Below are 14,270 nucleotides of genomic sequence, written 5' to 3'. Positions count from 1 at the left end.
AACCAGGCTGTCTAGATCCAAATCCCATTTCTGTCACTCGGTAGCCCTGTAACTCTGGGTAAGTTTAAGGTGTGTGATCTCTCTGAGCCTCAGTTTTTCCATTTGCAAAATGGGAATGGCAGTAGTGCCCATTGCATAAAGGTTCTATGGAACTGGAAGAAACAGTGAATGTAAAGGGCTTAGCGCAGAGAGTCCTGGAAATGAAGCTGCTTGCTTCGATCACCAGGCTCTCCCAGAACAACCAAACTTTGCTTTTGGCTAAGCCAGAGCTGCCTGGTCACCCTGGAGACTCCCCCATTTGTGCTACTGACTGCTTGACTTTGGGCATGTCTGTTCTCCCAGGATTCTTTGGAGGTGGCTTGAGAAGGGCCCTAAACTTAGCCAGCTCCCCCAGGCTCAGGCTGGCCCTGTCCCAGTCTCCAACCCCTCCCTCTGGGGGTCATGGCTTTGTTTTCTTCTGAAGACCCAAGATTTCCAAACTCTGTGGTTGCCTTGCCTAGCTAAAAGGGGAAGAAGGGGATCGGCCCAAGGAGGAGGAGGAAGAGGAAAACAAGAGAAACAGCTAGTACAGCAGAGAGGAACGTGTGCCCAGCGATCCTGGTCCCTGTGGAACTAGAAGCTGAGACCCTCCCTGTGCCTTGCCCACCCCTCAGCCCCGCATCAGCCTGCCACCTCCCCACTGAGGCCATGGGCCCAGGGGCTCTGCTGGTCCTGCTGGGGGCCACAACTTGGCATGGTAAGAGCAAAACTGGGGACTCTGCGCGTTGGGGGGATGCGTGACAGGGAAGACCGCTGTGCAAGGATCCCGTAAAACCTTGCCCGTCCCCAGGGGTTGCCACTCTGGACCGCAGGTTTGCATGTGTCTGCTTTGGAAAGGCAGTGGAGGGAAAAGAGGGTGTGTGTGGGGTGGAACCAGCTCCACCAGGGCTGCGGATCTGTCCCAGCTCAGAGGCGGACTCCCCAGGTGTCCTGAACAAGCCCCTGATGCCCCAGGACGTCAGTGTCCCCATCTATTCAATGGCAGGTGTTGGGGGCCGTGGTGAGCTGGACTAAAGAATGCTGTTCAGACTCTACTCTGCACACAGATTCCCCGGGGATCTTGTTACAACGTGCATTTTGACTCAGTAGGTCCCAGGTACAACGTGAGATTCTGCATTTCTAACAAGCTCCTAGGAGATCCGGAGGCCATAGAGAGCTCCTGACGGCTCTGCTAGCTCCCAGCCTGTGAGCCTTAGAGAGCAGGCAGGACCTGACTCAGAAAGGCCTGAGGGGGCAGCAGTCATTCCTTGGGAGGCGTGGATAAGGGGCTGGAAGGGAGATAAGGGGTTAGCCTCTCTGGCCCAGGGCTCGGGTGAGGTGAATTTGGGAGGAGAGTAGAGGAGGACGAGAGGAGGGCTGGCGGGGAGGGCAGTGCAGGTCTCCCTGGCCAGAGTGCTCCCAGACACGGGCTGCTGGGCCTCGGCACAGAGAGCTGTGTGGCAGACCCGGTCCCACCTCCAGCTCCTGTGGCAGCAGCCCTGGTGGACTCCATCCCAGGAGGGCGCCTCACTGGAGGGGAGGGGCTGCTGCTTGGCTGGTAGCTTCAGTTATATTTTATCACATGCTTATTTGGGGGGATCTTAGGCCAGGATGGGGGTGGGGTGGGGTACGATGGGAAAGCAGCCTCAGCTCTGGCCTCCCCATAGTTCTGGGGCTGCAGGACCCTGGGGAGAAGGTGTATCTGGACCCCAGTGAAGAGACGGCCCGCTGAAGGTCTTTTTGTGGCCCCGTCAATCTTCTGGACTTGAGCGTCTGTTCTGTTATTGAGATGTAATTTACATACAGTAGAATGCTCAGATTCTTAAGTGTACAGTCTGATGAGGTTTGACAAATGCTTGTGCTTGGGTACCCACCACCGCAATGAAGACAGAAACTGTTCCCCTCTCTCCAGAAAGTCCCATGGGTTTTATTTCACTGCCTTGTCCTATCTGCCTGCCCAGCACCTGCTTGTGCAGCACTGTTGGGGGGTGGAAATGTTGTCCGGCATCTAGACCCAGAAGAAAGAACATAGGAGGCAGCAGGCTAGAAGCCTCAGGTTTCAGCCCCACAGACCAGTGGTGAGAGAGTAGGGGTATAGGGGTGGCCGTGAGGGAGTCAAGGGCCAGGTTCCAAACACCCTAGAGTTGGGGAGAGGCCCGCTAAAATTCTAGGCTGAGGAGGGACTATGTCCCAGGCCTTGGTGTGCAGTATGGGGGCAGCGTTGAGAGAGAGGAGTGGAGTTTGGGCCACATCTCAGTTCTGGGAGCTGAGACGAGAGACAGGCACAGAAGGCGATCTTGGTCAGTGTCCGCCAAGCCCCAGCTCCCACCCGCAAGGAGGATGGGCCTGAGCAGTCTTTCTCTTCCCGCCAGCCAAACCAGCAGGGGGAAGTTAGGGGCAGAAGTGGAGGGTGTCAGCCTGGCCCTGCGTGAATATCTGGGACAACAGAACAGGACAAAACAGGACACATTTCTCTGACCACATTTCCAGGAGGCTGAGACAGGGGCTAGAGGGACAGGCCAGGGTAGGGGAAGGAGAAGGTGCCACTGAGACCGGGTGGGTGCGGAAGCGGAACCCAGTGAGAATCACAGAATCTGAGACCTCGGATGAGACTGTGACCTTGAAAAGTTAAGAACTTTTGGCTCAGGCGGTTAGGCGTCTGACTCTGGATCTCAGCTCAGGTCTTGATCTCAGGGTCGTGAGTTCAAACTCTACGTTGGGGTCCACACTGGGCATGGAGCCTACTTTAAAAATAAAACAAAAAATAAAAAATAATAAAAAATAATAAAATAAAAACAAAAAAGTTTAAAACTTTAGATACTAGAGTATCAGAACCAAAAGGGAGGTTAGAAATGTCTCAACAAGCAGTAGCCCAGGGCAAGAGCGGTGGACTGGACCTGGGGCCGCTGTGGCCTCCCTGAATCCTCCAGGGACCTCCCAGGTGGAAAGGGACTATTCCCATTAGAAAGAAGAGTAGCCTGAGGGCCAGAGAGGGTAAGCAACGCACCCAGCGTAAGGGAGAACCAAATGTCAGGCTGTGTGGATGTGACCCCATAGCCCGAGCTCATCCCTACGGTCAAGCCCCAGCTGGGAACCCACGTTGCGGCAGCTCGGCTGGGATTCGCCCACAGCCTGACAGAAATGATGCTTGCCCCTCTCCCTGGGGGTCACGTGGCCCAGAGCGGAGGCAACCCCCAGGCGTTGGCCTTGGCAGTGTTCACCAGTGCGCTGGATTCTTCACGCTGACTGGAAGTTCAGGCAGCGAGGCCAATCCCTCTAGATGGTGTAACAGCAAAACACCAATGAGGCCATCCTGGAAGAACTCGACAGAGAAATCTTTCCAGGTCTGGAGTCTGTGGTGGGGATGGGGAGGAAAAAACCCACTTCGGCCACTTTTGTGCAGGACAGTGGAGAACCATGAATTCAGCTGAAGCCCTGGGGGCAGCAGGATCCAGGACCCTGTCCCCGGAGTGGAGGGGTCGGATTCAGTGGGGACACCCAGCTGGTCAGTGGCAGAGCCAGGCCCTGCAGCCCAGAAAGTTCCAATGGGTTGCAGGTGGCCCTCCCTCTTCCGGGGGTCTCTCCGCGGGAGAGGGGTCGGTAGCCAGGAGGGCCAGGAAACAGAAGTGAGAAGGGCTGCGGGCTGAGCGGAAACTAGGGGCCGGGCTGGACACCAGCAATGTGCTTCCGCCCACACGGGCTCGGGGGGCGCCTGGCTGCCCCTCCAAGGTCTTGAATCAGCTCTCACTTCCCTCCTTTGCCCCTATTTTAGGCCTGGAGAAATGCTGACACGGCAGAGGCAACGGGCCTTCTTCCCGGAGGGCCTGATAGGGGTTTCAAGTTCTCTTTTTTCCTTCAAGAAAATTTTCCTTAAAAGAGATTGGCTTCCTAGTAAACACAGCAGTGCCGCGTGCTGGGCTTGGCTGCCGAGCCGCCCTTACAGAGTATTTCCTTGGTGACAGATGAGGTTCCAAAGGCCTCTCATGTGCTCAATCCTCCTGGTATCCCGAAAAATGTGCACAATTATTGCCCCCACTTTGCAGGCGGGGCAACTGCGGCACAGAGCCTCTGAGCCGTCCCACTTTGCGGCAGGGCAGACGTCCAGTGGTGGGAGTGGGCACGACACAAGACCCCCGGTACCCTCCTAACTCTGCTGGGCCGACATCCCACGACCCTTCTCTTTTTCCCAATATGGATCATATGGACTTTGCCACGAACATTCCATTCCCTTATTTTTTTCCATTGCTTGTTCGAGCCCCCTGCTTTGAGCCAGGTCCTGGGTGTGGCACTAGGGACACAGCCCATTTTGTACATAGGGCCGAAAGGGTCCGCCCGTGGGGATGACATTCCAGTCACAGCTGGGAAGGCTGAGGCAGGAGGCTGGGGAGGACCAGCGGGACAGCAGCTGCCTGGGTGCCCAGAAAGCTCCCAGGGCCCGTTTCTCGGAGGAGGGGGCTGCTGGACATCGGGCCCTCCATGAGCAGATTAGAAATGGGGGGCTGAGCAAATGACAGAGTGAGCCAGGACTTGCTCAAGGTGACCCCCAGTCACAGCTAAACCCCAGCACCACACATCTGCCAAGAGGACCTCAGAGGCTAGGATCATCAGACCAGCGTGTGTCTCCTCAGGGCTTACTTCTGTCCCCTATTCACCACCTCGCCCCTCCCCCTGCCACCAGTACAAGGAGTCCCCATGATAGAACCCAGTGGCCCTGAGCTGGTTGTGGAGCCAGGCACGACGGTGACCCTGCGTTGTGTGGGCAACGGCAGCGTGGAATGGGACGGCCCCATCTTCCCCTACTGGAACCTGGACACTGAGGCCCCCAGCAGCACCCTGACCACAAATAATGCCACCTTCCTAAACACTGGGACCTATCGCTGCACGGAGCCTGGAGGCCCACTCGGGGACAGTGCCACCATTCACCTCTACGTCAAAGGTGAGGACTCTGGGCCCACTCAGTCCCAAGATGCCTGGCCCAACAGGAACCACCAAGAATGGGCAAGATAGCTGGGCCCTAACATTAGCAACCACAGTAAAGCAGCTCCACCCCAAACGAGGGCCTGCACTTGACCATGACCAGTGGCAGTGCTTCCAATTCAATGTAGTTCTCATAGCAACCATGTGACATAGGTGCTGCGATTATGCCCATTTTCCAATGGCTCAGACAGGTCGAGTCATTTGCCCAAAGTAACCCAGCACCGAGTAGGGGGTGCTGAGTCTGGCTCCAGCACCCCCCACTCAGAAGCATCCGCGGGGCTGCTCTGGTACATGGTGTGACCTCAGGCAAACCATCAGCCTCTCCGACCCTCCCCGTCCCCAGGGTCCAGGCACCACTTAGCCTGGTGGAGGGAGGGCAGTTGTAACCCTGTATCCCTCTTCCCCAGACCCTGTCCGACCTTGGAAGGTGCTGGCCGAGGAGGTGACGGTGATGGAAGGTCAGGACGCGTTGCTGCCCTGCCTGCTCACCAACCCCGCGTTGGAGGCCGGCGTCTCGCTGATGCGGGTGCGTGGCCGGCCCGTCCTGCGCCAAACCAACTACTCCTTTTCGCCTTGGTATGGCTTTACCATCCATAAGGCCCAGTTCATGGAGACCCATGGCTACCAATGCAGTGCCCGGGTAGGCGGCAGCATGGTGACATCGATGAGCATCTGGCTGAAAGTGCAGAAAGGTGCGTGGGGCTGGGAGGGACAGGCCAGGGCAGAGGGCAGGGCCGGAGAGCCCGCAGACACGGGAGCCAAGGGAGGACCTGGGCCTGATGGGGAACAACGGACCATCCCTCTTCTTTCACTTCTTCCTTCCAACTGCACCATGGTCATCCACAGGGCTCCTGAGGGGGCAAGACAAGCAAGCTGTGCTGGACAGAAAGAGACAGCCTGGGATAGTCCGGGTGGGTGCACGCGACAGCTTTCATGGTGGAGGTGATAATGGTTTGAAGTCTCCCCCTTGCCCCGGCTGGGTTGGTACACAGGATTCTCATTTCTGAAAGGCCTGGCATGAGTATGCAGAACCCCAGGCTCGACACCTGGCTCAATACAGGAATCAGGTTCCTGCAACAAGGGCCAGGGTCACAGCCGTGTGGCAGGCAACAGTGCCTGGGCCATGAAACCTGTTTGGGAAGTCATGGGACCCCACCATGTGGGCAGAGGGGGCCATTAGGTCTCTTTCCCCCACACTCCATCTGTCAAGCCCTGGGCCCTTGGTGACCTTGGATGAGTCCCTTAGTGTCTCTGGGCCTTGAGAAACTGGATTAGATCATCTTTCAACATAAGTAATAGCCATGAACTTGAATTCAATGCGTGCTCTGCATCAGGCACTGTACAAGCTGCTGGGGATAGCATCATCTTCCAGGGAGAGACAGAATAGAGAGAGCAAATAACAGGCTGACTGATCCACAAGAAGTTGCGCTGGAGAAAGCTGGATGTGTGTGGGCTAGGGGAGGCTCACCCAGCTGACCGGTCACAGAAGGCTTCTCAGAGCAGAAGATCTGAAGGGTGAAGGCAGCTGTTGGCTCCCGGTGTGGAAGGAAGAGCACTCCAGAAGCGGGTGGGGGGGTGAGTGTGCAGTTTCTGGTGGGAAGGCCAGTGAGGTTGCAGAGCAGGGCATGAGCACGAGGCGGCAGGTGCTTGGGGGGTCGGTCATGGGCCCGGGCTTGTATCCCAAGAGTGATGGGAAGCCACTGGAGACTGGCCCAGAAGATGCATGTGATCCAATCCACGTTCCTAAGAGGCCCCTCGGACTGCTTTGAGGAGTCTGCATCGTGCGGGAGTCCGAGGGGAAGTGGGGGCCTTCTAGGTGGGTGTTGCGGGTGCCCAGAGCAGAACACAGGGTGAGACTGGGGAGAGGTGTGGTGACAAAGGGGAGTGGACTTCTCAGAGTCTGTTTCAAAGACAAGACGAGCTGTAGAGGCCTCTGGGCTGCCTCCCAGGATTTTCAAGGGGACGTGGGGGGCCCCCAGCCAGTTTCTGGCCTGTGGCAGGGAGCAGAGTGATGACAGCTCCAGCCTGGGTGTTCATGGGTCGCTTCCCCTGACCTCAGTCATCCCAGGGCCCCCGACCTTGACACTGGAACCTGCAGAGCTGGTACGGATTCAGGGAGAGACTGCCAAGATCGTGTGCGCAGCCAGCAACGTTGATGTTAACTTTGACGTCTTCCTCCAACATGGAGACACCAAGGTCAGTCCGTGGGGAGACAGCAGGGGGAAGGGTGCCCATCTTCCCTGCACACCAGGCACTGCAGGATGGCGCCCTAGCCCCACTACCAGCTGGTTCTCTGGACTGAGGGCATAGCCCAGGCCCTAAGATCTTACTGCCAGTCAATAACTAATTCAAAACCAAGACTTGGGCTCATGCCACTGATTATTGTTGGAGGGGGAGGTGGTACTCTTCCCCCTTGACCCATGAACTTTGCCCCAGCCTGTAGACAAGAACCAGAGGTCAGTTCACCTCTGACTTAGCAAGGGGTTCCTTGCCACCTTGAAGCCCAGGAATATAAAGGCCATTTCAGAAAGACGAAGAGAGGGGGAAGCAGAGGGAATATCCCCAAATGGCATCGGGCAGCTTCTAAGAGCTCCTCCCTGCCCCACTGTGTCTACCCCTATTTACATGTAATAACTCGTTATTCTTCACTACAACCCTAGGAGCATGGGCTGGTGTTCATCCCATTTTACAGATGAAGACTGAGGCTCAGAGTTCAGTCCCTTGCCCAAGGAAAGGCAGATAGTAATCTTTAAAGGCTGACAATTCAAACTCAGAGTTCTCTAATTCCTAAACAATGTTGCTAACCTATTTCCACTCCTTCTGACTACAGCTCACAATCCCTCAACAATCCGACTTCGAAGGTAACCAGTACCAAAAGGTCCTGACCCTTGAGCTCGATCACGTAGGCTTCCAAGATGCCGGCAACTACTCCTGCGTGGCCACCAATGTCCGAGGCATCAACTCCAGGTCCATGGTCTTCCAGGTGGTAGGTGAGCGTCAGGGTGATGGGGGAGGGCTGCCAGGGATCCTGGGGTGAGGGAGTGTGTAGGAAGATTGGGAAGGAGGGAGCTGATGGTGGAGGGAGCCACACTGCTGGGAGGCTTCCCAGATCCTTCCCCAGAATCCCTCGCTCCCCTCCTGGAGCTCCTACAGGGCATTACTGCCTTCTGTTTTGTGACTGGCCTCCAGGAGCTCCCTATTAGACTGCTGTTCTCTCCTTCATTCATCCTTCATGCCTGGAACAACCATATCACGGGGACACAGGAGCAGACAGTGCTCACCCTGCGAGATCACGCCGGAAGCATGGGGTTGCTGGGAACACCAAGCCCCGCCCCGCCCATCCCCAGCTTGAACAAAGTGGCCTAAGCTAGGCCCAAAAGAACAGAGATAGGTTAGCGATGCAGAAGAGTGGGAAAGGACAGGCAAGAGCACAGCATGTGGAAGGCCCAAAGGGAAAGAGACGTGGAGAGAAGCTGCCCATGGCAGGGCTGTGAGTGGTGTGACATGTGGCCAGAGAGAAGCAGGGATGGAGGCAGCGTCCAGAGGGTAAAGCGGGTGTTGGTTTGCAGCCCATCCTGTTGGGAAGTCATTGAGAGTTGAAGAGAGAGTGACGGGATCAGACTGCATGGCGGGGTACGTCATGGTAGCCAGCAGCCCACACTCCTAGCAGTCACTATCTCATAGTTGTGAGAATTAAGTGAATCTGTCTATCCATCTATCTATCTACTCTGGACCAGAGTAAACACTAAGTGTGCACAGGAGAGGTCATCTGAGAAGGTCAGTCTAATGTCCTATGCTTTGAATGGGAGATCGGAGGCTGGACAAGCTAAGGGGGAGTTTCTCAAGGTCAAGACGGGCTGAGTGATTGCGGTCTGGCCACGCCTTGTGTGTTCAATGTTATGGGAGACAGAGGGGCATCGGGGAGAGCACGCATGACCATCACCCCCGAGAGCAGCAGCACTGCACGAGGCTTGCCGTCAATGTGAGCTCCGCCGTGGCCCCCATCCTGTGCTGGGAGCCACGCGAGGTGAAGGAGGAGAGGAGCACAGCGAATTGTTGCCCAGCGGTGGGCTCTGAGCCTGAGTGTTTCCCATGGCCCGGGTACAGCAGTCACTCCATGTTTGTGTTCGTGCCCACTTCTGGTCAGACACTGCTCTGGAAGGCTGAGGACACGGCTGCAAACACGGAGGCCCCTGCCCACGGGAAGTTTGCGCTCCAGCTGGGGAAAGACCAGCAATGAGCTGACATAAGTTCTGGAGACGAAATCAGTTCTCTAGGGTTTGCTGTTTAAAATAGGGCGTCCTCAAGGATGCTCTCACCGGTCAGCTGCCATCTGAGCCATGGCGTGAAGCTGGCGGAGGGGTAAGCTTGCAGGTGCGCGGCAGCATGGAGCCCCGGGCAGAGGGCGAACGGCACTGTGCTGGCCGCGTTCAAGGAACAAGCTGGCCAGCATGGCCAGGGTGGGGCTCAGGTGAAATCAGAGGGGTGAGCGGGAGAGGTGGCAGTTTCCACAGGGCCCTAATGGAAGGACTTGGGTCTTCTCCCCTTGAGAAAGATGGAGCACCATGGGAGGGTCTGAGTAATGGAGTGTGATATCATCTGACTTGTATGTAATGAGATTTAATATGCCTTTCCCGTGCTGCGTGGAGGGTAGAAGGAGGGGGACAAGGTAGGAGGCTACTGCTATTATCCAAGCTAGAGGAGAAAGTGGCTTGATTGAGGCGGTGGTGGAAGAGGTGGTGGGAGGATGGATGGAGGACGGGTAGACAGATAGATGACCGAGTGGGTGAGAGAGAAGAGGACAGAAGCCTTGCCCTGAAAGCTCACAGGCTAGTTGGACAGAGAGGATGGCTACCCAAAGGGAGAAGCAGATGCCGGAAGTAGCTTAGATGTGGTGCCTAATGAATGTGTAATCCAGAAGGGGCGCAGGAGTCCAGGGCAGGGAGGGCTCCCTGTGGCCTGGACTGGGGGGCAGAAACCCCTGACAGGGATAAGCCTTGAAGGATGAGAAGGCTTTAAATAGAAAAGAGGAAGAGGACAGGGCTCCTGGTGGAGGAAATGGCTTGAACAAAACCTCCAAGGTAGGAAAGACTGTTGTGTATTGGTGTGTTCAGGGGATGTTAAGAGACTCAGATGTGTGTGTGTGTGTGTGTGTGTGTGTGTGTAGGAAGAGGGGGCTGGCTACATGGGCATAAAGAGGAGACTTGATTGAGAGAGGCTTGAATGCCACTTTGTCTGGTGGAGGCAATAGGGAGCCATAAGGGCATTAGAGCAGGTGTATCACCGGGTACAAGAGTGAACTTTAGGTTTCATAGACCTGAGTAAGTAGAGGAACCCTTAGAGATCATATAGTCCAGGGCTTTTTGCAAAGTCTTGGGGACTTAAGAAAGCTTTTCAGGGGTTTCCCTAAGAGGCATGGAGAGGCTGAGTGAGCGGGATCCTTGCCATAGCTCCTTTTTGTGAGGTTCAACCAGAGCAACTTGATTTGAATTCATGCAAGCTTTAATTAGAAGAAACTAGTCTGGACTTTTTCAGGCATAGGGAACAGAAATCAACTTGAGCTAGCCTGATCATAGCCTGAGGATTTTTGTTGGCCTTCTAGCTAAAAAACTAGTGGATAGGAGAGTCAGGTAAATCGGATCTAGGGGTTCAGCTGATGTGGACAAGAACTCGTTGCTTCTCACCTCTACCTCTTGCTCTACATTTTTCTTGTGGATTCCTTATCATATAGGGCTTGACAACCCCAGTGACGTTAGGGCCTCTCCTTTCCCAGCACTCCAACAAAAATCATGGAAATAAGTGTCATAGGACCTATGGGCTCATGACTTACCCCAAACCACTCACTGTTCCAAAGGGGACATGCTACTTTGATTGGCTGGCCTGGGTCATATGCCCCCTTAGAGCTGGATGTGGAAGCTTCACTGCCCCAACTATTAGCAGGAGAAGGGGAAATAGGTGCGGGTGTCCAAAAAACAACCAAAAAAGCAGACTTTTTTTTTTTGCCACTGAAAAACATTTCAAAGAGTTGTAACAACACAAGTATATTCAATCTCTTTGTTATATAAATAAGGATCTAGAGGTACCAAGGAGGATAGGAATTTGTCCAGGTTCTCCCAAGAACTCAGCAAAGAGAAAAATTTGGACTTCTGTGGGGCAGTGGTGGGAGGGGAGGTATCAGAGGGCGAGTCTTGGTTAGGGGCGGGGACTATAAGCCTGGCACACAGTAGGCACTCAGGAAGGCTCCAGCTGAATGGCTGAATCAGTGGGTAGATCACCAAATGAGCAACCAAACAGAGACATCTTCCCGCTAATGCCAGATCTGTATGTATTCTGCTTTCCAGAGAGAGCTTACCTGAACTTGACCTCCAAGCAGAACCTCCTCCAGGAGGTGACTGTGGGTGAGAAGGTCGATCTTCAAGTCCAGGTGGAGGCCTACCCAGGCCTGCAAGGTTTGAACTGGACCTATCTGGGACCTTTCTCTGACCACCAGTCCAAGCTCAATTTTGTCACGATGAAGGACACATACAGGTATGGCCTATGAGTTCCCATCGGGATAGCCCCACAACCACAAGGGGAATGCTTCAGCCAGAAGGCAGGACACTGACTGGGTCATGTCTCAACCTTCCTGGTGACCTGGAGTAAATCCCTTCCCCTTTCTGGGTCTCACTTGCCCTGACTCTAGGAGCTCAATATCAGTCATCTGTGTTTGACTAGGACAAAATTGGCTTGCCCCTCTGTCCCACATCCTTGGGAAGTCCCATGCCCCCCTCAAGAATTCTACCATTTCCTGGGACATGCATTCTCATGCTCACTCAAGAACTCTGAATCCCATCAGTCTCTTCTTTCGTGGCCAATCCAAATGTAGAAGACACTGTTCCATGATTTCTACTCCTAGGTACACTCCTAATAATGATGGCTCAGGGGAGTCTGCCACATAAGCCATGGGCTTGGGGGGCAGAGAGAATCAACATCACACCAACACAGACACATCAAAATTCTTTAAAGGCCTGTGGTCACCCACCCCTGAGAATTTCTCCCTCATTCTTCTTCACAGGCTCAAAATGCTTCTCATAAAGTGCCATCTGACTCTATCTCCTCTTTCCTCCCTTCTCTCCACTTCCAGAATCTGGCTTCTCCCCCACGCACAGCATGTTAGAAGTCCATTTCCTGTCTCCTTACATCCTCGGGGTGTCACTTGCCCCTCCAAAGTGGCCTCACAGGTAGTTTCCTATGTAAGAGCCTTCTCCACAGGAGGAACACCAATACCATTTGTTAAAACGATAGCTTCTTTATCCACTTGTGTTTGAATGAGAGGACGGTGCTCAAGGACAACAAGCATGTGCTGTGCGTGCAACCCATTCCCCTTGCACGCTTTTGACAGACATCTCTAATCCGCTGTTGAGCCCTTTCCCACAGGGTCCGAGTGCAGCCTGGGAGTCCTTCTTGACACAGTCTCTCAGCCAGTATTTTCATTATAACTGACTCAGGAGAAGAGACGTGTTGGCCATTATTTGGGGATTTGCTAGATATTTGCTAGGTAATCCCTTAGCCATCTTCCAATTCCAGAACTCTCTGGGGTTCTCTTCCTAGCTCCTGAAGCCCAGACCTCATGAATGCCTGGCCTCCAGTTTGCCAATTGTCAGAATCAAAACAGAACAAAATGTTCAACAGGACAAAAATGTTCCCTTGTCCTCATTTTTCTCCTCTCAGTTCCCTTCTCATCCATTCTGGTCAGGATTTCTAGCTTCCCTTTGTCTAAAGCAGAAGTTCTGAAACTGGAGTCTATAGACCCCTAGGAGGGGGTTGGTCCACGGACAGGTTTCAGGGGTCCAAATGCAACAGGGACAGTGAGAAAGAAACCATGGAGATCCCCCAAAACACAGTAGCGTGGGGCCAGTTGGCACAGGGCAGATAAGCCTGGGCAACCAACAGCCGCAAAATTGAGCTCATGTGATGGGTGTGTTCATATGGTGACTTTGAGTCATGCAAAAAAGTTGAATTCTTTCCCCTTAAGAGGTAGATGTGTAGAGGGGTTCTGTATGCCAAAGGTCTGGCTGAATGAGAGTGCCCTTTGAATACCGTATGTATTAGTCCAGTATAATTTATAATTAAATGCTATAATCGACTTAAAAAAACTTACTACCTAAACAATACATGTCCATTAAGGAAATGCTAAAATAGAGCTTAAGAAAAAAAAATGAAAAATTACCTGGAATCAGCTGAGAATAAATTATATTGTCCGCATCTGCTTCTGGGTCTTCTGTAACAAAGGGCACCATTGAACAGTGTAGCTGCAATGAGTTGGGCTCTGTGTCAAGCACCCTGAATGTATGTCCCTTTAATCTTCAGGCCAAGCCTGTGGAAGAATTACCATCAGTGTCACCCTCATAGAAAAGGAAGCAAAGGATCAGAGAGGTTAAGTACTTGTCTAAGATCAAAGAGCTAAGATATACAGCGCAAGAACTTGAACCCCAGTTTCTGTAGCCCCGCGGCTACATCCTGACTCTCATCCCTCTCACAGTCCCTCCTGGCAGGGTTGGTGTTTCAGGAACAGCAGCTAGCCTGGGTGCTGGTGTTTTGAGCAGGGACTCCTTAGCCCAGTGACGATGGTGAAAGTAGGTACACTTAGTGCAGGCCTGGGGTGTGCTGTCCAGTGTCGGCACTTCATGGACATAATTCCTATTAGACCTCAGAACAAAACCACTTTACAAATGAGAGAAGCAAGTTGGCCTGGGCGGCTCAGGTCGTGATCCCAGGGTTCTGGGATGGAGTCCCGCATGGGGCTCCTTGCTCTGCGGGGAGCCTGCTTCTCCCTCTGCCTGCTGCTCCCCCCGCTTGTGTTTGCTCTCTCTCTGACACATGAGTAAATAAAATCTTAAAACAAATGAGAGAAGCAATTAAGGAAATTCGGTTAGTGGTTTTCCTATATCTTAATGGCACTCAGCTTGGGTCCCTGGCTCAGCCAAGGCCCTTGTGTCCTGGACACTTTACCAAAAATAAAACAAAGCCCTTTAGGAAGGTTGTCTGAGCCCACTGTCTTGCAGGGGCCATACCAGAACTGGGGTTCACACCAGATGGCTTGCCCCCTTTGTGCAGGTACACCTCTATCCTCTCCCTGCCTCGTCTGAAGCCCTCGGAGGCCGGTCGCTACTCCTTCCTGGCCAGAAACACTGGAGGCGAGACTTCTCTGACCTTTGAGCTCACGCTGCGATGTGAGTGATGAGGCAGGTGGTCGGGGGGTGGGGGGAGACAAGGGCTACGGGAGACTAAGGTCC

At 53.9% G+C, this 14,270-nt stretch overlaps 1 protein-coding gene across 1 annotated transcript in view; it reads left to right on the top strand.

The window, feature by feature from the left end:
- Positions 1–501: 501 nt before the first annotated feature.
- CSF1R (colony stimulating factor 1 receptor) overlaps positions 502–14,270 on the top strand; it is a 29,263-nt gene continuing 15,494 nt past the window's right edge. Inside the window, exons 1-7 of the mRNA XM_047730610.1 lie at positions 502–736; positions 4,697–4,954; positions 5,403–5,687; positions 7,055–7,191; positions 7,826–7,985; positions 11,337–11,523; positions 14,092–14,207. Of these exons, the coding sequence (XP_047586566.1) occupies positions 688–736; positions 4,697–4,954; positions 5,403–5,687; positions 7,055–7,191; positions 7,826–7,985; positions 11,337–11,523; positions 14,092–14,207 (1,192 nt within the window). The 5' untranslated portion in view covers positions 502–687. The remainder of the gene's footprint in view (positions 737–4,696; positions 4,955–5,402; positions 5,688–7,054; positions 7,192–7,825; positions 7,986–11,336; positions 11,524–14,091; positions 14,208–14,270) is intronic.

The sequence above is a fragment of the Lutra lutra genome, chromosome 5 (assembly GCF_902655055.1).
Source record: "Lutra lutra chromosome 5, mLutLut1.2, whole genome shotgun sequence".
Taxonomy (NCBI): Eukaryota; Metazoa; Chordata; class Mammalia; order Carnivora; family Mustelidae; genus Lutra; species Lutra lutra.
The sequence above is the reverse complement of the archived record's forward strand: the minus strand, read 5'-3'. Positions and strand labels throughout refer to the sequence as shown.